A 20,319-nucleotide genomic window follows, 5' to 3' on the forward strand; every position below is an offset into this window, starting at 1 on the left:
TGTTATGGTCAATTGACACCTGTTAGAATATGGTATTCACTGACTAGTATCATGTGACCATATTGTGGCCTCAGGTTTAGATCTCACCAAGGTCATAGGAGGTTTTCAAGTTGACCGCTGACCAGCTACTGTCTTTCGATTGGATCGCAGGCTCACGCCAGGTTAATTTATTTTAATCAGGAGCTCTGCTTCTAGTCTTGTCTAAATCTACATAATTTATTTTACAAGTTATGTATTTAAATTTCCATCTTAACTAGGGTATTCCCACAGAAGAAGAAGCCTATAATTTCTTTGTTGGAAAAGAAACAAAGGATAAGGAAGACAAAAAGGAGACAGAAGACACAGAACAAGAAACTGAGGTAATTACTGTATAAGCCTATATTTAAAACTACTACTTTGAATACGAGAATTCTAGGAAGAGTTATCTACTTATGAGAGGTGGATGATATGACTGTGGTTAGAGCATGTGAGAGTTCTCATATCGTTTAGATTTCATTACCGTCAAAGCTTTGTGCAGCGTCTCATTAACATGGCTCATTTAACAGGCTAGATGTGTAATTTTTATATTTTGAAATTATGCTCATGCAAGCATTTTGTGAACTTTAGGAACCAGCAGAGCAACCACTGAGAGAAAATGAACTCTTGACATTCTGGGGCAAACCTCTTTATAAACCATTAGCAAAGCAACTAGAAGATGAAGCCAATCTTTACCAGATTCCAAGTATGAGGCCTGGTAAGTCCCATTGTCAACGTTGAAGACAAATAATAGACAAATTTGTTATCCATGGGTGCATGTTAATAAAAGTTACATCTTAGAAGTTAGAAGTTTGTGTGAACCTGTTTAGCAAATGAGGATCTTTGTGGGTACTTAGTTTCTGTAAGTTATCTTCCCAGTTCTGGTTATAAAAACTTCAAAAACGATTACGAGAATGGATTTGATGTCATAGTCCATTGTAGTTTTCTTCCCAACATTGTTACCCGATACAGTGTACATTTATGTCATTGAGTCTTTCTATCTGTGAATCTTACAATGAGAGATGTGTGGTGTCCAGAGGAAAGAGGGTAACAGCTTTAAGTCTGTTCTCATGATTACATACAATCTTGTACTTTTCAGTTCCATTAGATGAAAAAGTCCCAGAGGGTGCAGAACCTCGTTTTTGGGAAGAAGAAGGTTTCTATGTTGGAGAACCACCACAAGTTTCACCAGCTAATTTGAACATCATGGAAAACAGAATTAAGGATGGAAATCAGGTGTTTATAATAACTAGATGCATACTGATACAAAATTTAAAGGGAGGTCATTTGTAACTACCACACTGTCACTTACACGTGAGAATGCCTCTGCATGACCAACAAAACTTGAGCTCCCAAACTTCCAGAACAGTGTTTGATCCTTGAATTTAAACTTTACCTTTTTTCAACTTGTCTTCTCCTGCAGGTTCACTTTGTCTGTCACATTTTTTAATTTTGCACATCAGTTTAAAAATATGATTGTATAGAGTCCCTTATTTTGGCCAATTTCAGGAATTCAGTTACAGTAGTTATGGAGCAGTACAAGAAACTTTTTTCATTTCATTTTTCATTTTATTTATTTATTCCATTCTAAAATTACAAAGATAAATATAAAGTAAAGAAGTAAGAGGAGAAATGGAAAAGGGCAAAAATATAGCAAGCTAATTAGATGCCCTTGTTTAATTGACAATAATAATTAGGGTAAAAAAGTTAACTTAATTAACATAGGAGAGGAAGAGGCATGAATTAATTAATACTGAGCAGAGTATTAAAGAGGAAAAGTAGTGGAGGGGTGCAGCCAGAAAATTAAGAGAACTTCCTTTGCCTGTCATCTGAAATACTTTTCAATTTTCAATATTTTCCAGAACCAAATGCCTGGGGCAGGCTATCCCTTTGTTAACTAATTATCTACATGTATGTGTTATTACAATGTAGCTAGCGTTTCTGTCACTTTGTTTACCTCAGGGAACTCAGTGGTTTGGGGAAGACGGCCAACTGAAGAGACTATCATCTCCACTAAAAGAAAAACCAACCCGTCCCCCTGTGGTAAACTTAGAAGAACTTGATCCTTTGTTGCAAACAGAATGGGTTAAGGTATATGTACAGTTTGTATGAGATTTTGTGGACCCTCCTTATGCATTGTGGCTTGCTTATAACGTATTTTCTTACATTCTTTCTCCAGTCTCATATGGAACCATTTGATGGCAAATTTATTAATGCAACTGGTATGTAAAGTTATCTTTTGGTTCAGTTTTAGTTAATTAGAAGTCTTTCAAAATCCAAAAATAAAGTGCTAGCAAAGCTTTGAGACTGCAAAATGTTCATTCCATTTTTGGCTTACTGTACGTATACTCTAGGCAATTTGTATGCAGCACTTAAAGACTTCAATTTGAAGATCTAGAATAATGCAGAAGGGTATTTTTTCCATTGGCTGATTAGAATAAAGTAACTGGAAGATACAGCTGGTACCTGGTCATGTCACCTGAAGAGGAGCAGTCATTTTTGTTGTCTACCATTTGTTGTGTCTGCCATTGCTGACCTTCCCACCCACCCATCTTTTGATTTCAGATTATTAGTACTGTGTTTCTGTAGTATAATTGTACAAACCTTGTAATTTTGGTAGCTTTTTATTATAGTATTCAACTACTGTTGTATTTTTAGTTGTTTTACTGATGTACTGTGGTATGTTGTATGTTGTATGGCCATCAGTGGTGTATGAGAAAGTACCAATCAACTTTACAAATTTTGATGTATCCTGACAACTACGTAATGTTATTTTATTTTATTTATTTTTTTTGGTCGTTTTTATAGCATTTAGTTGTCCACCGATGCCCATTTAACAGTTAATTGTGTGTTCATCTTGCACAGATGAGGAGGCAGCTCAATATCAGCTAGATGTTGACTTATCCACGCTTACCTTCACCCACCATCCACTGTTCAGCAAAGAACACGTGTTGGCCTCAAGGTTACACCAACACTACAAGCAGTACACAGAGAAGAGAAGGAAGGCAATGTCTTTTCATTACTCAGACAAGGTGTTGTGAATTTCTCGTGTCTTATCTTGCATCTAATTAGTACATGTATGTAAATAAATTGTCACTGAATGTTGATTCATACCATATTGTTGTCCAATGGGCTTGTCCAATGGGCTTGTCCAATACCAGTTTTCCAATGGGCTTATGGAAGCACATTTGATTTTATTTTGTATTCAGTTGTTATTTTTGATTTTCCAGCTCTACACAATACACCATTATACGTATGAGTACTCCACCTCTGAGCCTTGTTCACTTTGGGGCAGTGTTCTTTTTATCTTTGCTACTTTCCGAATTCAGTGATGATAAAATTCAATGACCTGTTTGCAGTGAAGGCTTAAAGGTCAAATTTTGTTGTGTTACATAAATATGGATTGAAAAGGCTTTACAGAATAAGGCTTTAATATGTCTTTGTTGCTGGGCCTTTTAGCTGGTAGCATTAAAGATTGCCCTTCAGCAGCTTCAAGAAAATGCTGTAAAAGTGGTAAGAATACCTTGTGTTACTTTTATGTTAATTACTTAAGGATTTGATTTTTGTTGGAAAAATTGAATTAATTTTTCAATTTCATTAGAAAATGATTTTATTAAGACAGCATTATAAACTAGTGAGAAAATCTCAGATAGTGCAGAGTGTAATTTACATCTCTGATGCAGTAGTCACACAGGTCCTCACCCCTGCTGTTCTCTCCCTTGGTAGTCACCTAGGCCTTTTCCCCTTCGCATAATATGAGCGGACAAAAACTTGATAAGACATACTCTTAGCCATGTGTATGTTTCATGTTTGTGTTTTGCCCCAAAATAACTTACAATTACCGTTTGTCAAGACGGTTTTAAATTTATTGTGGTATTTTATCTTGAGTTTCGTTCATTTTATAGCATTACTTTTCACGCCAACATTTGTAATTTGATACTTTTGTTTTCCTCGCCAATGTATGCAACAAGATACCTTTGTTTCCACGAAAATATAAGAAAGATGTGTATTTTTTTAACTTACTGCTGGAGATAAATGGAATATAAAAGTTAAATATCTGCTGAAAAGTCGAAGAGGAACGATTTTGTTTTATTCAAAACGTAAATTTTCATTTCACGGATAAACAAGAATTAATCTAATTATCAAATAGTCACGTCGCGTCACGGAATAGTGCGTTCTAATTCTGTTGCCAGCCAAGTTGGTGTAAACAATAAAACCACATCAAACTAATACACAATGCCACTGAGTAATACAACTGAGGAGCGTTTCAACGAGAAGTATTGAAGGTTGAGATCTTTACTTGACTGAAATTATATCCCACATCAGTGAGCGAGTCACCTCATCAACTGATGAAATTAATTGGAGGTTTCAGTAAGTGCCACGGAGTCTGCAGCAATAATAATGAAGTTTCTTTTGTCACAAATTTACTAGTTTTACATATAACTAACGTGGGAAAGTTTCAGCTGAATATGATCTTTGGGTTCTCTTTCATAGAAGAGGAAATAAACAAGCTGCCAAGGAGAAGCAGTATGTTCCAATTCTCTATTTCAACCCTGGCAAACACACAATAGTTATAAAACAGCAGACGACATTTCCTGAATAGAGCTAGGGAAGATTCCAGAAGATACACAGTCACAGTAACATTCTTTGGACTAAAAAAGGAGAACTGATGTTACCTGAATTATAACTGCTATCCCCAGCCAAAACAAGAGTGTGATACCACTCATTACAAAAAATAAAAAAAAACCGTGCATCTGAACTCGAGAACGGAGTTTATCACACTAGCAATGCTAGAACGCATGCGTCTTATATGCTATGAAATGTATCTTTTACCTAACATATAGTCGACTTTGACGCTAACTAATCTGCGCATGCGTTTGGAGCAAATTGCTTCTGTTCTTGAGAGAATGGCACCACAAGAATAGCATGAGATTTGCAAAACCATATATATATTTTTGCCATGTTATCACGTTTTGCGTAGTGCACTTGGGTACCTACTGCACCATGCCCCCCTTCCCGCAAGGCTAATTGATTAATTGAAATTAATTAATTAAACAAACATTAAAGTTTACACCTTATGGCGTTAGTGCATCAGTGTCTTAGCGAACAGCAGCCCCCTAAACCATCCCAATAGTGCACTCTGCACTAAAAAGAGTTCACATTATCAAACTTCATGATGATTGTTCAATTATTGGGGAAACTTAATGTCCAAATTAGTCAAGCGAAAAAACATTGTGTGTAATAATATTTTAGCAATACACCTAACCTGAGTGTCAGGCTTTTTTTTTTCTTTTTCTAAAGGCAGAAAGAGAAGAAGCAAAAAGAAAAGTCTTCCTCCCTCCCTTGCCCTCTCCCCTTAGAAAAGGCCTGATACTCCAGTTACAATACACAATATACGTGTGAGATGCCAACTGTATTGTGGACTCACTCCAGATAGCTTAGTGCTGGTAGCTTTAGGCAGTAACAATGTCCTTGAATCACACAGGGAAAAGGAAAAACTAGAGCAATTTCAGTGGCAGATACAAATAAGAGAATTAAGGAATACAAGGATCAAATCAGGTTGGACAATTTTTTCACATTCCAGCATAATGTACAGTGAGGGTACTTGATTCCAAAGCATGTGTGCTATTAATAACTTTCTTTAAATACTGCAAATTCTACAAAATAATGTGTGCTTTTTGGGAAGTGCTTGTACAATCGTGCAATTTTGTGTGATACAGATGAATTTTCAAACTTGTGAAAAGCTTCTTACCGTCACTTTGTTTCATTTAGAAATACAAAAATAACAAAACAAGCCAGTAAAGTTTTGTCGCTGCAATATACATATACATGTACAACAAAATTTCTGGTTGTTTTGAAATTCTTCTTGTCTTCGATTTAGTTACAGTACCACTGACAGAATCATTGTCATAAAGCTCTGGATCTTTAACTTCCGTATCAAAGGGACATGATTAAGTAAAAGTTATTTATAAAGGATCAAACTTTGATCTCATTATTTCTTGTAGAAAAGACTACAGTTTGCAATAATCGTGTGTTACAAAAATCTGTTTAGTGGCTCTGCATGTAGATCTCAACACTTGGTTGTGTCTCATGCAAAAAAAGGACATTATAATCAAGTACAAACCAGTCAGAGATCCTTCACGTTTCATGACTATTGTTATGACATCAGTTATTGCCTGATTGGCTAGTTACTGAGTCATGTACAAATGGGGAATGGAAAAGTAATGAGCCCTCTTTAAATAAAGTCTTTACTTACTTACTTACTTACTTACTTACTTACTTACTTACTTACTTACTTACTTACTTACTTACTTACTTACTTACTTACTTACTTACTTACTTACTTACTTACTTACTTACTTACTTACTTACTTACTTACTTACTTACTTACTTACTTACTTACTTACTTACTTACTTACTTACTGAGAGACCTCTGTTTTCTTGGGCTAATTATGATATTCCTCAATACTGTTCTACAGACAAACAAGAAAACTACGAGATGCAGAAGATTACAGTGACAGAGCCTTACTCAAGAACATGTTGAAGTAAGGTTTGCATCTACTTTGCATTTAGTGATCTATTCCAGTTAATAATAGCTCTTATTAGATCTAGTTTTCTTGGATAATATATGCGTGTACTTTTCCAAACCTTTTTCCAGGTGTTGGCGTGAAGTCAAGACCCTTAGAGAATCTCAGGGATATATAAACACCCAGTTGAAACTGACCGTTAGAAGGTATTAGTACTGTTAATTTTTCATACCAACCACATTAATTTTCTTCAAGATGTACCTGTAGGGAAAAAAGACTCAAGATATTTTACATGTGTATTAGTAAGATGTGTTGTAGCTAGAAATACACTTTGCCTTATTTGGCCATCATACCGTAAACGTGCGTATATAAGCCGCATCCGTAGATAATTAAGCCGCACCCCCAATTTGGAAGCGCAGATTTTGGTATCTTTTTTGTTGCATCCCTACGCAAGTTACCACAGGACACCTAACTATAAAATGCAGTGAGATACATGTGAGTATCTAATATACACTGTATAACTAAGTTAACAATCTTAAGTGCGTTACTTAATTGGGGCTCATTGCTGGGGATCTGGTATTTGCCAGCTGTGGGGGTGGTATCTTCTTTCAGGGGCAAGGCTGGCCACAGTAGATGCTAATAGATGTTAGCAGCACCCTCCTTTCACTTAGGAAGGGAGGCAGTTAATACAATGTCATACGTTTACAAAGACTATTAGTCAAAGTATCATATTTTACCTGAGTCTTACGGTTGTTAGACTCCAGATCAAGTTACCTGGTTTGAGTGCTAACTTGGGTCACTGTGTTGTGTTCTTGGGTACCAAACTCCCTCAGTACCTGCTTCCACTCTGTATGTCACAGTATGACAGTCCTTGCCCTTCTGAAAAGCTGCAGTGCTCCGACTTTTTTTAAAATAAATTTTGTACAATGATCTGAGTTGTTTCTACCTACATTCTAGAGGTTTTTTTTTATTAATCTTTGATTTTTGTTTCATGTTGCAGAGAAGAAACAAACAAAGAAGAGGATGAAGCACTGTTTGAGGAGGAGCTGGCTGAGGAACTACTAGAGAGAAGGTAAGAGAAGTGTAATTACGTTTCTGAAAAACATACATTAGTTACCGTCTGATCTTGGCCAAATACCACACTGACTTCACTACCCGGCTCTGAAAACTAATATTTATGTGTACATAAAGGTAACATCACATTAACGAATATTTAGACATAATTTTGTAAATAATATTGCAGTATAATATTGATTAAGTGGGTATTGCAATGTATTGAGGTTAAATGTGATTATTTTTTTTGCAAGCAAAGTAGTTGCGTTATGAGGTTTTACCAGACTGCAGGTAGTCAGCGAGATGATAAGCGAGATGATAAGAAACCGGCCAAACCGGCCAAGAGAATGTTGTACATACCTACAAAAGTACATGACTGTATAAAGAACTTCAATTAATAGGCAGTGGAAAAATTAACGTTTAAACTGTTATTTTTCAGGGAGGAATATGATGTAGAATACCAAGACAAACTAGCTGAGTACGAAGAGGAATTAAAAGAATGGAAAAAGGAGGCCAAGAGAAGGGTAAATAGTACAGTATTACAGACTAACGTCGCTTTTGCTTATAAGCTTAATCGTTTCACTGTTTTCTAATATTTCAGTGTTGTTTTTTTTTTTAAGCAGAAAAGAGCACGCCAAGAAGGACAAGAATCACGTCTCATTTCTGGGGAAGATGGGACAGATGGACGTACGTGAAATCACTGATAGTACTTTAGTTCTAATTGTTGTTGATTTGATGGTAATAATTAAAAAGTTAATAATTTTTGTAGCATTATTTATTTACATATGGTGATCAATAGCGCTTTACAATTCGGTTAAGACTAAATTAAAAAATATATAAAGTTTTTAACAGGAAATAAAAAAGAAGATACATTAAAATGCCGACCTAAACGAAAACGTTTACGTTTGCTTTCAAGCTTTCAAAAACACTACGTGGTGTGGCAACACGCAGGTCAGCCGGCAGGCTGTTCCATAGGGCCGTTTGTAGCCAAAGTAAAGGACCTGCTGCCAAGTGCTAGCGCATCATCTGCCGTAGAACTTCGAGTAGTAGGCTATTATATTAGTATGAACTCTTTTGCTTAACTTGAATGGTCTTTCTGCAACCAAATTTGACCATTCTTCATGATTCACTGGTAAATGCTACTAACAATTTAAAATTGACTAAGAATGGATATAAGATAGAGTGGAACCCTGTTGATTGTGTAAAATCCAATCACCAGTATACAGGAATTATGAATGACAAATTATGCATGTATCTTTTAAACATGCAGAGAATCTGCCCTTTGAAATGTTCTTGACCGCATTGATGAATTAAATTGTTCCGCTGTTGTATTTCTCAGTTCCTCCTCGGCCCACACGTCCACCAAAGTTTGATGAAGTAGCAGAGTATGAGAAATTGAAGGAAAATGCTGCACTGAAGAGACGTGCTCCAGGTGATTCATCATAAAAGTGATCTGTATAATGTATTATACTTTCACGTAAATCGTATTGGGTTTGCTCTGCTTTAACCATTGATACACTTGCTTTTGCAGGAGAACCTATTCTTGTTCCAGAACTTCAGATGAATGCCAATGTTACCCCTATAGATCAGGTCACGAGGTAGTTTTGGAACAATTCTTGTTTACCAGCTTTTTTGTTTGTGTCATGATACGTGTGGTAGACTAGAGGGGAGATGTCTTAGTAGCTCTATGAATCTTAACTGTAGTAAGCATTGGCACGGCTGAGTTACATACTTAGTTCTTTTATTGTATCATTCCATACCCCAATCACTTTTCACATAATATTCTTACTCTGGTTTTGATGTTATTTGTGACTGGTGCCTTTCAGGCCCGAAAAACTGAGGCGCACAGAGATGCAGAATTGGTCAGCATTCATTAAAGTTTTGTTTAATGGCAAAGAAGTATCCAGAACAGTCGTCAAGTGAGTTCTTTACATTCTAAGAGATACTCTCTCTCTCTCTCTCTCTTCTTACATTATCTTTATATATTTGCCAGTAACCACCTGATGTGAATGAAGAAACAATTTTTAAGGGGATGTCAGTTTGCTTTCACCAACAAGGCATTTCTCCAAGCAATAATGTGTGACAATTACTAAGGAGAATTAAAATACTTTGAACTGACCTGGCGTTTCAAGCAGATCATTGCAATCAAGGATTCCACAGTATATACCGCCCAGCGGCACTTCATTTTTTAAAGTTATCATTTTAACACACTTCTTTTTTATGATGTAATCTTGTTTAGGAGACTAGCCGCTGACTTTACGATTCACTTTGGTGAGATACACAACATTCAGATTGTCCAGTGGCCAGAGAACATCAAACTCCAGGTTAGAATGCCTTACCTAACGGTGTGATTCACAAATCATCATCTTGTTCGTTTTAACCTGAGGTTAACGTTTTTACAACGTACTTCGAATGACGGTTTTGGGCTAAGTGTTTATGGTACTTTTTAGTATAATTGTTTGGCTTGTTCTTTACTGTTCTATTGAAATCTTGTCAGTTGTTAATTTTAATGTGTTTTTTGTCAGTTACTGGGTTTGACTTAGGCCCGATTTCCGCCGCTCTCTCGAGTCCGGTCTACGTTCCTCCCCGAGAGTTCGGGGGAGGAGCGCGGGCTCTTTTCCCGAACAGCGGCTAGTAATCGAACCTAGGTTTGACTTACCGACTTACCATACAAGTTAACTTTGTTGGATGACAGTAATCTGAAGAACCTTTAAATGTGCAGTTGTGTTTGACAAAAAAAGTTCTTTAAAACCCTCATCGTAGATTTAAGAAGGTGGTATTTTATTGTGGTACTTGTTTTATGCTGATTTCAATCACCATTGCACGACTTCCTGGTAATACCAATACCAGTTCTGTAGCCAGTCTTCTTGGGCTATCACTGTCTTTTCTCATTACTATCAGTTACTGATGTCTGTATCTTACTACGAAAAAATACATTGAAAACCGTTATCGGACCAGATAACAGTGACTTAAAGCAACAGAGGACTTTTTTCGCGTTTACATAGCCTCATCTAGACACTAGGGGGGTAATGGGAGAACTCTAGACAGTTATGAAAACCCGAGATGCAGTCGAAGGTTTGCATAGCTTCTGAGAACTCTTCCAACTCCCTGAGTGTTTAGATGAGACTGTGTAAACACGGGAAAAAGTCCTCAAAACCCAGAAACATAACCTTGTTTACCTACTCTCATCTAATTGTTGTCTCTGGCTGGTTGCTCCCGTTGTTGTGTTCTACCAGGATCTAGCCATGACTGAATCAAACTTTTGTTTCCGTCTTCCAGCTGATGGAATCCGGCATGCAAAACAGACTTGTTGCAGAGTTGTTTCTTCCCATTCCTGAGCCAAGTCACATGTCAGGGAGAGTGGAGCTTGAGTGCTTTGAGTTCAGCAGTGATCAGCAGGTGTTCTATAAACACGAAGGTGTAGGCAGTGGTGAGTTTCTTCTTACAAAATCCAAACATACATTTTTACTGCAATCTCTTTGCTCTAAGCGAGTGTGTGACTTTTCGCAGGCGCAAAGGTGCGTTGTTGGGTGTCTTGCGTAAGACGTGCTCAACTTCTTCAAACTCAGTGAATTTTCAAATGAATCTTCGTTATATTCTTGTGTGATTTAGTATTTGAGACAAACAAGAGGCGGTTATTCCTATACTGTGAAGTCGAACCTACCATTAAGGACAGGTCCATAATACAAGCACCCATATTACGTACAGTTCACCTCGTCCCTATGGGTACATGCACGTCACATCAATAAAGGTGACTGACGTTGACTGACTCTGTTTTGTTGACAGGTCAGCCACTGGACTTTGCTTCGAACAATGCAGCTGAGCCCCAGCCCCCCATCTATCTTCTGACTTCTGGCACTATCCTGGCCAGTGTCAGCTGGGCAGTTGGTAATGATGGTAAGGCTATGGCTCCGCCATTACTGACTGGCAACCCAGCTTCAAACATCAGGTGAGCCAAATGCTGAAGTGAATACATGCTAAAACTCTAAGCAACACAGCCATTGCTAGATTACTTTGATCCACTATTCAACAACGAGACTAAGGCCCCGTCCACATTAAGCCGGAGCAATTTGAAAACGCAGCTTTATTTTATTTCTACGGCTAGGCCTACCGTCCACACTAATCCGTCACGAAAATGGAGCTTTTCGAAAACGCTCTTCAAACTGGGGGAATTTGAAAACGCCGGCTTTTCGTTTTCGCGTGGACGGAAACATTTTGGAAACGAAGCTTTTCAAAAACGATGACGTCACGATGATCATGTGATTTCCCTGACCGAGTTTTCCTCAAACACAAATCCAAAATGGCCGGTGATTGTTGAGTTTTTGAATTCCTCCAGTGTAGTGTGGACGGAAAACACTCGATGCCTTTTCAGAGTGAAACCTTCGTTTTTAAATTCCTCCGGCGTGATGTGGACGGGGCTTAAGCAATGCATGCTTATTACATGTGGTCCTGTACTTTTATTTATCTTTAGTGCGGTGAAGCGTTACGATGCTCTGGCAGCTCTCGGGGCAGCAGGAATGGTGGACATACAAAATCTAGTAAAATGGATAGGTAAGTTGGACTTGATCAAGGAAAGCTGACTGTCCACGAGTCTGAAGTGAACGTCAAAACTTATCTTCATGTTTGTGTGCATCTTAAAGAGCTCGGTACGTTGATTCACTCCATTCTGACTGACTCAGTCAGAAGGAATGCATATAGAAAGAAAAGACAACAGTGTTCTAGCCGAAATTTTCTATTTGAGTAGCATCCTGTTATCTAGTGAGATGTTTGTTGACATTTAAGTCAACACTTTTACGTGCTTAAAAGCACCTACGGACAAATATTGTTTCATTATCTCTCTTAATGTTTTCTTTAGATCAATCTCACCTGGATCCCAATGACCCTGCTAATGCTGACATCATGAACATCATCAAGGTATGTACTCTGTTGTTTGTTTGCTTTTCCTTGTTTATATATCGCATCACTTTATGTCAAGCAGGCAGGTGGCATGAGTAAAGAAAATCATTAACCACTGCTTACTGTCTTAACTATGCCTAAAATTGTAAAAGATTTTTTTGTGGCAATCAGGAACAGAGTAGCTGTATTAATATTATTTTTATAATTTCTTCTCTACGTGTCCTCAGTTAATAGAAGATCTTTTAAGAATCTTGGCCCTCGGCTAGATGAGCTCAACACCTAGCTCTAATAAAGTTGTTGCTGTTGTTGTTGTTGTTGTTCATAGTTGGACCCTGGGCTTCTAAGACCGTTAAGTTACCCAGATGGAAGAGACAATTACAATATAGTCGTCAGGTTCAGCCCACATTACGTTCTTTATTTTTTCTCTCCAGCTGAGTCACAGTATACAAGATGGACCAAACGCACCACAGTACTTTCGTCTAAATCAGCTGGAGGAAGAATGTGAATTTGTCAGTCAGAAGGAATTCGCAAAGTCAAAGAGATTCAAGCTTATACAACTCAGAGACAAAGGGGTAAGAAGAAAGAGCGAGCCTGTAGAGAGAGTGATAGACGTGTCTTGGAAAGAAAAAAAAAATTGTTATTGTACGATGCATACAGTTTGCATGCAGATCAGAGCATGGTTGGATGGTTTTTGTGGACCCGTTCCTACAAACAAATGCTTGCTTTGTTTATACTTGTTTATGACCTCCGCATACGTTCATGATGTTAGACTCAGAAATTCTCAATTTTGACAGGTGCCCGAGTTCAAGAATTTTAAAATGATCCCTTCAAGAGACAGGGATATACCAGATAACATATTTGACGTAAGTTATTCACCTGGAAAACTTTGTTATCGTGTAACTCATTTATTAATTTGGTATATAAAGAATAGAGCGCTGTAATGAAGTTTTGAAGTAATCGCGTGTAACTTTTATTTTGCTTATTCTTAGTGGATAGTGCTTTACTGATTTATTAATTTGCGCAATGCGTTGTAATCAGCCACATTATGAAGGTGTTGTCTTAACCAATGCGTCTCATGTTGGTTTTCTGATCGATTATATTGTTCTTTGGGTGTCTGTAGTAACTACTTTTATGGTCCCAATTGGATTTACAGCAGTTTGCGACTGAAAGTGCAGTAAACGCGTTTCCTTAGATATTTTGGTTGTAAAGCTCTGTGATTAGATCAGAAGTACTCGTTTAAGTTGGGTTGACCTGTGACCAACGAGATCAGCGAGATCTCGCCCAGTCAGACGCCGAACCAGTCAATAGCAAGGGTAACTTGGGTTAATCGACTTTCTCAGGAAATTTCACCAGTTGTAACGTTGTACTTTGAATTTTGATTGGTTCATTGGGTTTCTTTAGCGTGCTGGGATTGGATGGGTGCTTTTGCTTTAGTTTTAGCTTTTCAATTTACTACGATTATCAGTTGAGTAAGGCACGAGGGAAGTTTGGTTACGAAGTTTTGGCCTTAAAATTATTGTGTTGTCACGGGCAACTTACCTCGTTTCCGTTGGTAACAATATCAATAGCCGTTGGTCGCCTGTCGCGTCGCCTACAATTTCGCGCGCTTTGCTGCCAATGACGTTAAAGGCCGACAAATTGTCAATGGATACGGAGCCAGTTGCTCGTGACAACAACACAATTTTTACGTTAAAACTTGGTGACCAAACTCTCGTCCCGCCTTACTCAACTGATATTCGATGTAACATTGTTTCACACTATCCATGGCATGGCATGTTTTAAATCCCTAATATGGTGTCACGTTACAGGCTTACGAGAAAAGACAGCGTGGGGAACAAGAGGAAGAAGAAGCGGAGGACGAAATATTCTCTCACAAGGCAGTTGTGACGAAGTTTTTGAACAAGGTATGTTTGTGTCTTTTGTGGTATTTTAGAAGGTTTTTCTTTAGTTCACACTTGAAGTGATACTTAGGGTGTTCATTCAAAATAAGATAGTGATTAAAACAAGGCAAAAGGCTTTCTGTTGTTCTTGTTTCTTTTTGTAGTGCTTTGTCGTATACCGCCCTCAGTTAGTCTCAATGTCTAAACCGCCTGCAAGAGGCTCCCTACCTCATGAATTTGCTTCACGAATTTCGCGAAAATGTAAAAAAAAAGCCAGACATACCAAAAGACCGTATTCACGGCTATTTGATATGCTTTTCTTAGCCTGACGTCTAGTTCCCGCGTCTCTGTCGCTATCCCCCCCCCCCCCCCCCCCCCCCATGTAGATGTAGATGTAGATGTCGTGCCTGCGTTCTCAAACGTGACCTCTGTTTCTGATTCCTTTTTGGTAGCCCTGCATCCCCTGCGGGAGTGGGGTATGTCGCTACTTTGGACCTTTACAGTATATAATGTTTTAAAACTGAAAAGAACGGCTGTGATGTACGTATGGTGTCTAGTTACAGGATTATTCAACATTAGTCTAATCTGAGTTTACAACCAACGCTTATACATAATGTAACATGCATCATTCCATCAAACACGATTTTTGGCATTGAGCATTGTCTTTTTATCAGTAATCAGTATTCCCTTAGTTTAATCTTTAGTACAAATTATTGAACTGAAACGGTTGAAAGTTATCAATTTCATTACCTATACTGTTAAATGATATTCGTGGCCCTGCGTTAATTATATTACGAACTGTTTCCTTGCTTTACTTTGACAAGATTCGTGATGACGTCACTCAACGTTCACTGATTGCCAAACGTCAGTTGGAGCTAAAGGACATGATCATTGAAGATGAAGTGCCAGATATCGGGTAGGCTATATGTCCGTGAATGGAAACCGTTAATTAGAGAAACACAGAGTGGTGAATGGGGACACAGTTATTGTTGTACCCTTCGTAGATTCTTTATGTTTTACGTTGTGTTGAATATGGGTCTCGGCCTTACGCACATTGCACATACTTTTAAATTATTTTCAGTGATATTGGAGTTCGTTTGGGTGAATTCTTCGCTCCCAGACGGCCGCTTCGTCCGGTCAGGAAAGAAAGAAAAGTAGTGGGAGCTCAGGTAAGGGAATTCATTTTTTTAAAATACATCAGTTTATTTTGTTTCACTTGGACGTTTTTTAGTCTGACTCCTGAAATTCAACTTACTCATTTGGTAATGCTGTTTCATTTGTAGTCTTCTTGTCAGTTAACTACGTTGAATGATAATCGGTAACCAGCTTTTTGGACAAGTGCCTTCAGTCTTGAAATCCAGGTTTTTGTTGAAAAAGAACGAAAAAAAAAAAAGATTATTACATAAGAAAAAAGGCTGCTGTGCTGCGCCGGCAAACAAGCAAACCGCTATTAAGTAAAACATTCGAATTTTTTTGCTTGCTTAGCGAGAGATTTGTATCTTACTCGCCTGTTACAGTCGTTTCTGTTCTCTCGTTTTCTGTGCAATAGGATGAATGAAGTATTCATAAGTGAGGAATCTAACAAACCTTCTTTTCAGAATCTGACTGTAAGTGATGTTAAAGTATTTATCAATGTGGTGCGAGCTTTGGACATTCCTATTCGGGATGATGTGCAACCAGCAGGGTAGGTACTACTGTAGAAAATACCAGCCATTTTAACAGTAGAAATTATTTCAGAACTTAATTATTCACAATACCGACGAACAAATGGTACCACATGAAAACACTAATCGATAGCTTTCATCTGAATGATCGCTATAACTCCATCTACAGGTTTAAGTGTAAGTCAGCGCACTATAATTACTTTCGTTAAAAAATGTCCTAGCTAATAGCGAAATAGCGTTAATAACTGTAACTCTTTTTCTGTTACTGTAATAGCGGTAGTCAGGGTGCTGGTGCACGATTTGGTGCCGGAGGTTCCTTGAGGGCTGGGGCCACAAGCATGTTTACAGGAAGTGGCCCTGGCTATGGTGGGCCTCCCAGTGCTCCTCAGGGAACTGCAAGAACTCAAAGTGATCCCTGGGGAAAGGTAAGGAAGTTTGACATTTATGGGATTTTAACTGTTTTAATAACAAGAAAAGACCTGCAGCTACAGGCAACCCCGTAACGGAGTACCCACTTAGAAATGTCCCCTTGAAAAAAAAAAGGAAAGAAAAGAAAAACCGTGGTGGATTTAAACGTGCTCATGTAGATTTGGTAAGGGGGAAGCAAAGGAAAAGCTGTTGAAAGGAAAAACCATAGGCAAGTGTGCCGCCTTCCCTGCATTTCACCATTGTTTCCCTTTCTTTTCTTTCTCTTCCTCTTTCTCCGTTGAAAGGAGTTAAGGAACGAAAACTTTCCTTGTGTTTGTGAAATAAGTCCGTGGAAGAAATTTTTACCACAGAGCAATGATGAATGTCTGTTCACCAGTCACAACGTTCATTATCTTGTTTATTTCATGATAAATCTAAACTTAATACAGGACACGTTGTGTTTCAAAATAACCCTCATTGACATGAGATGATGATGTGATGTTTTGATTCGTCACAGCCGCAAGTACGTCCGTTCGTAGAGGCAGTTTTCCAGGGACAATTTGCCAGTACCACAGTGGCGGACGGTCCTAATCCGAGCTGGAATGAAGAGCTTATAATACCCTTTAGGTACGATATGCCACTTATTTTATTATATATCTAGCTTTGTGATGTTATCTTACACGGACAACCAAATTAAAGTCGTTACAATGAGGTTTTGAATCAATACTCTGGTTAGCTTTCGTTACTTTCGTATTTCTTTATTTAATAACCTAAGATTCTGATTTACTTCCAAGAGAGATATGGGTTTAGTTTTGGTTCCTGTGTGACGCGTCGAAATGGTTAAGAATTCAAACTCTTCTCTGCTTCTTGAAGATTTGCGAAAGTCATCTGTTGATTCCTTGCCAAGTAAGGTCCAAGTCATAATAGCCCTAAGAAATACACTTTAGTTTGTACGTTTTCGCGTCAAGTTTAGCACGTTTAAGTTAGTATTCCTCCTATAATTTGTTTCATTTGTTCTTGTTTTGCAGAGCCCCTAATAATGACTACTCCCCTGAAACTCTGCAAACCGTTAATGATGTGGTGTATCTAAATCTGTTTGATGAAGTTGTATTTAACATTTTACAAGTAAGCTACCACTTTTATATTACTTTTTGCAATTACAATATCTTGAATTGTGAATACTTTCCTATTTTGCTTTTGAAAATATTATCTTTCTCAGGCTGACTCGACTAGTTTAATATTGTTGTTTTAGGATGATCGCCAACAGTCCACGAATATTCATCAGCGTCTTGAGCGACACTGGTTAGGCGGTATCGAGATTCCTTTTTCAACAATTTACTTCAATAATAAGGTAATCATTGCAGTCTCTACAGATTACATTTCAAACTTTTTTCGCTCGACGTACAGAAGTAAGGTAAATTCTGCGTCTGACCAAGTGGTCCGTACAGTCGGAGTTTATCCTGGTTTCCGTAGCGTGAAGCCACTAGGTGTGTTTCTTCTCCTCTCTGGATGGGATGCTAATCCATCACAAGGTTACCCCCAGCAGAAAATTCGCTGGTACCTACCTACCTCTCCTGGTTGGAGAGAGGCACTGTGAGATTAAAGTGTCTTGCCCAAGAACAAAACACAGTGACCCGACCAGTACCACTTGACAAAAGAATTAAAGTTCCTAATTCACTCACTTACATCGCTTCCCCACAGACAGGAAAGGAAATTCATCTACGAACGGTGATCTGTAATAATGTCTTTGTTTGTCTTTCCAGGTGGAAGGAACATTTCGAGTAAATACGCCACCAGTCCTCCTCGGTTATCACAAACGGGGACGCCATTCTGGAGCACCAAGTGACCTGGGAATTATATCCAGAAATGACACTCTCCTGACACTGTTTGTCACTATCGAGCCACCACTACAACCCTCACAGCCCATGGCGGAAAGGGTAACAGCCTTTTTTTTTTTTTTTTCGTCTGCTTTTTTCTAGAACGCTTAAACTGTCATTTCATGGTTGCCACAGGTCAGGAAATGGTCAGGGAAAAAATAATTCTCCAAGGTCAGGGAAAAGTCAAGGAATTTTATCTGGAGTCAGGGAAAATTGAAATAATTTAACACGGCTGATTTAATACTGTTGAGGGCTGGACGAAACATTTGCGGTCACTGTGATCTCAATGATATTTTTCCTTACTGAAAAAGGAAAATTTGTTGAGAACTTACGAGTCTTCATGAATGGAAAGGACGGCTATAAGCTGACGCTGGAGGCCGCTACTAGATCTGACATTTTGTATTTATTTGGTCAGGGAAATTAGATTTTTATCAGGAAAAAGTCAGCAAAAAGTTAGGGAATTTTGAAAAGTGAAGTCTGTGAAACCATGATGTTTGTTAGCTTTAGTTTTTCCCTTGCTACGGCGTTTAATTTGCTGAAAATACCCTGCAATCGAGCTTGTAGTCTAATTGTTAATGGCAGTACCCCTAGTCTCGTTTCATTTTCCAGTGGTTTGCCAATAGTTAACATTGTTGCTTTTTTTTTAGTTTGAAAGCAACGAGGATGATAAGCTTTTGCACAACGCTCAGTTGTGGCTAGCGGGACTGAGAAAGAAGTATCCAAAAAGAGAATACAAGGTTTGTTCAGTCAGCTCTACATGTACATATTTCATAACCTCTGTATGTCGAACACAAAAAGTTACTTTGTTTTCAATGTGTCACGAGCATGTGATATACGTGGAATTTTCAAAGTTTTTACCAGGGTAAAGAATAAAATAACATAGACTTGTTTGGGATTGAGTTACGTCTGCCGTATGTATTTGCAGAGTTAAAACTAAGCAAGAAGACTCGGGGAACGTCATTCGCTCCGTTGCTGTGATAAGACCAAAAACAAGCAGATTTTCACTTTAAGTGTCGTTGCCAAACTCGCACTACACTAGTTTGTTCACAGACCCTCCATGTTGTCTTGAGTTCGTCGAGATCGTAAGCTTAGCAAAATATTAACCCGCCGCGTGGGATATGAACGAGCCAAAACGCAAGGGGTGGGGTTGGGGAAAGACGCACTACACAAGATTGCTGTAACTTTGTTAAAACGTGGTAGTCCCCTACGTCTGGTTCTCATAAGGAAGAATACGGAACAGGTCACAACAGTGCTCCTACACGAAGTCTCCCCCGCTCCCTCAATAGTAGAAGTAGTTTTTGTAATGAAGTAGAGGTTCCTGATACATATTTTCCGACTGAAACATGTGATATGCTCGGTCTAGCGCTCTCTCTGTACACCTTCACTTACCTCGCAGGCACTGGCTACTAACCTGGCAGGCAAGAAAGTGTTTTTGACCCGATACATCAGGTCGCAGAACCCGCCTGCTGAACTTCTAGAAGAATCACAGTATAAAATGGTAGGCTGGGTATAAAATATGGGACTTAACACAATTATCAAAGATTTATGTAATTGTCACCACCCCTAGCATATCTTTATATTAATAACCTTAAGTTCGGATATTATTCATATCACACAGGCATCACACACAGTAAGCTATTAACGGTATATAAGCTTCAATCGGCGACAAAAGAAGTTGGGACAAGTTCCAACCTATCGCATTCTTGAATAACAAATTTGGATTTAATGATTATTATATTGTTACTTGTTCCCAACTTGGGAGGCGCGGTGGCCTTATGGTTAGTGAGCTCATCTCCGGATCGAGGGGTCCGGGTTCGAGCCCTGGCCGGGGACATTGTGTTGTGTTCTTGGGCAAGACACGTTACTCTCAGTGCCTCTCCCCACCCAGGTGTATAAATGGCTACCGACGAACATAATGCTGGGGGGTACCCAGCGATGGACTAGCATCCCATCAAGGGGGGAGTAGAAATACTCCTAGTCGCTTCATGCTACAGAAAC

General features: G+C 38.5%; 2 protein-coding genes across 3 annotated transcripts in view; one reads left to right on the forward strand and one right to left on the reverse strand.

Moving 5' to 3' along the window:
* The window catches only part of LOC110059432 (uncharacterized), a 439,844-nt gene that overhangs the window by 271,294 nt on the left and 148,231 nt on the right, over window positions 1-20,319 (reverse strand). The gene's annotated exons all lie outside the window — the stretch shown is intronic.
* The window catches only part of LOC110059437 (coiled-coil and C2 domain-containing protein 2A-like), a 34,673-nt gene that overhangs the window by 7,418 nt on the left and 6,936 nt on the right, over window positions 1-20,319 (forward strand). Inside the window, exons 11-44 of one of the 2 annotated variants that reach the window (XM_089275501.1) lie at window positions 258-359; window positions 607-733; window positions 1,115-1,251; window positions 1,978-2,106; window positions 2,195-2,237; window positions 2,881-3,047; window positions 3,475-3,528; window positions 5,501-5,574; window positions 6,496-6,561; window positions 6,675-6,749; window positions 7,544-7,615; window positions 8,036-8,120; window positions 8,217-8,283; window positions 8,936-9,028; window positions 9,128-9,194; window positions 9,423-9,515; window positions 9,836-9,920; window positions 10,876-11,026; window positions 11,383-11,545; window positions 12,068-12,147; window positions 12,452-12,510; window positions 12,924-13,064; window positions 13,287-13,355; window positions 14,301-14,396; window positions 15,197-15,288; window positions 15,454-15,541; window positions 15,971-16,056; window positions 16,311-16,461; window positions 16,962-17,071; window positions 17,473-17,569; window positions 17,697-17,795; window positions 18,208-18,381; window positions 18,969-19,058; window positions 19,718-19,819. In XM_089275501.1, coding sequence (XP_089131627.1) covers window positions 258-359; window positions 607-733; window positions 1,115-1,251; window positions 1,978-2,106; window positions 2,195-2,237; window positions 2,881-3,047; window positions 3,475-3,528; window positions 5,501-5,574; window positions 6,496-6,561; window positions 6,675-6,749; window positions 7,544-7,615; window positions 8,036-8,120; window positions 8,217-8,283; window positions 8,936-9,028; window positions 9,128-9,194; window positions 9,423-9,515; window positions 9,836-9,920; window positions 10,876-11,026; window positions 11,383-11,545; window positions 12,068-12,147; window positions 12,452-12,510; window positions 12,924-13,064; window positions 13,287-13,355; window positions 14,301-14,396; window positions 15,197-15,288; window positions 15,454-15,541; window positions 15,971-16,056; window positions 16,311-16,461; window positions 16,962-17,071; window positions 17,473-17,569; window positions 17,697-17,795; window positions 18,208-18,381; window positions 18,969-19,058; window positions 19,718-19,819 — 3,384 coding nt within the window. The remainder of the gene's footprint in view (window positions 1-257; window positions 360-606; window positions 734-1,114; window positions 1,252-1,977; window positions 2,107-2,194; window positions 2,238-2,880; window positions 3,048-3,474; window positions 3,529-5,500; window positions 5,575-6,495; window positions 6,562-6,674; window positions 6,750-7,543; window positions 7,616-8,035; window positions 8,121-8,216; window positions 8,284-8,935; window positions 9,029-9,127; window positions 9,195-9,422; window positions 9,516-9,835; window positions 9,921-10,875; window positions 11,027-11,382; window positions 11,546-12,067; window positions 12,148-12,451; window positions 12,511-12,923; window positions 13,065-13,286; window positions 13,356-14,300; window positions 14,397-15,196; window positions 15,289-15,453; window positions 15,542-15,970; window positions 16,057-16,310; window positions 16,462-16,961; window positions 17,072-17,472; window positions 17,570-17,696; window positions 17,796-18,207; window positions 18,382-18,968; window positions 19,059-19,717; window positions 19,820-20,319) is intronic. The other variant, XM_089275502.1, reaches the window with a different exon arrangement.

Source organism: Orbicella faveolata, unplaced genomic scaffold (assembly GCF_042242905.1).
Source record: "Orbicella faveolata isolate gen_17 unplaced genomic scaffold, um_ofav_v1 contig_36, whole genome shotgun sequence".
NCBI lineage: Eukaryota > Metazoa > Cnidaria > Anthozoa > Scleractinia > Merulinidae > Orbicella > Orbicella faveolata.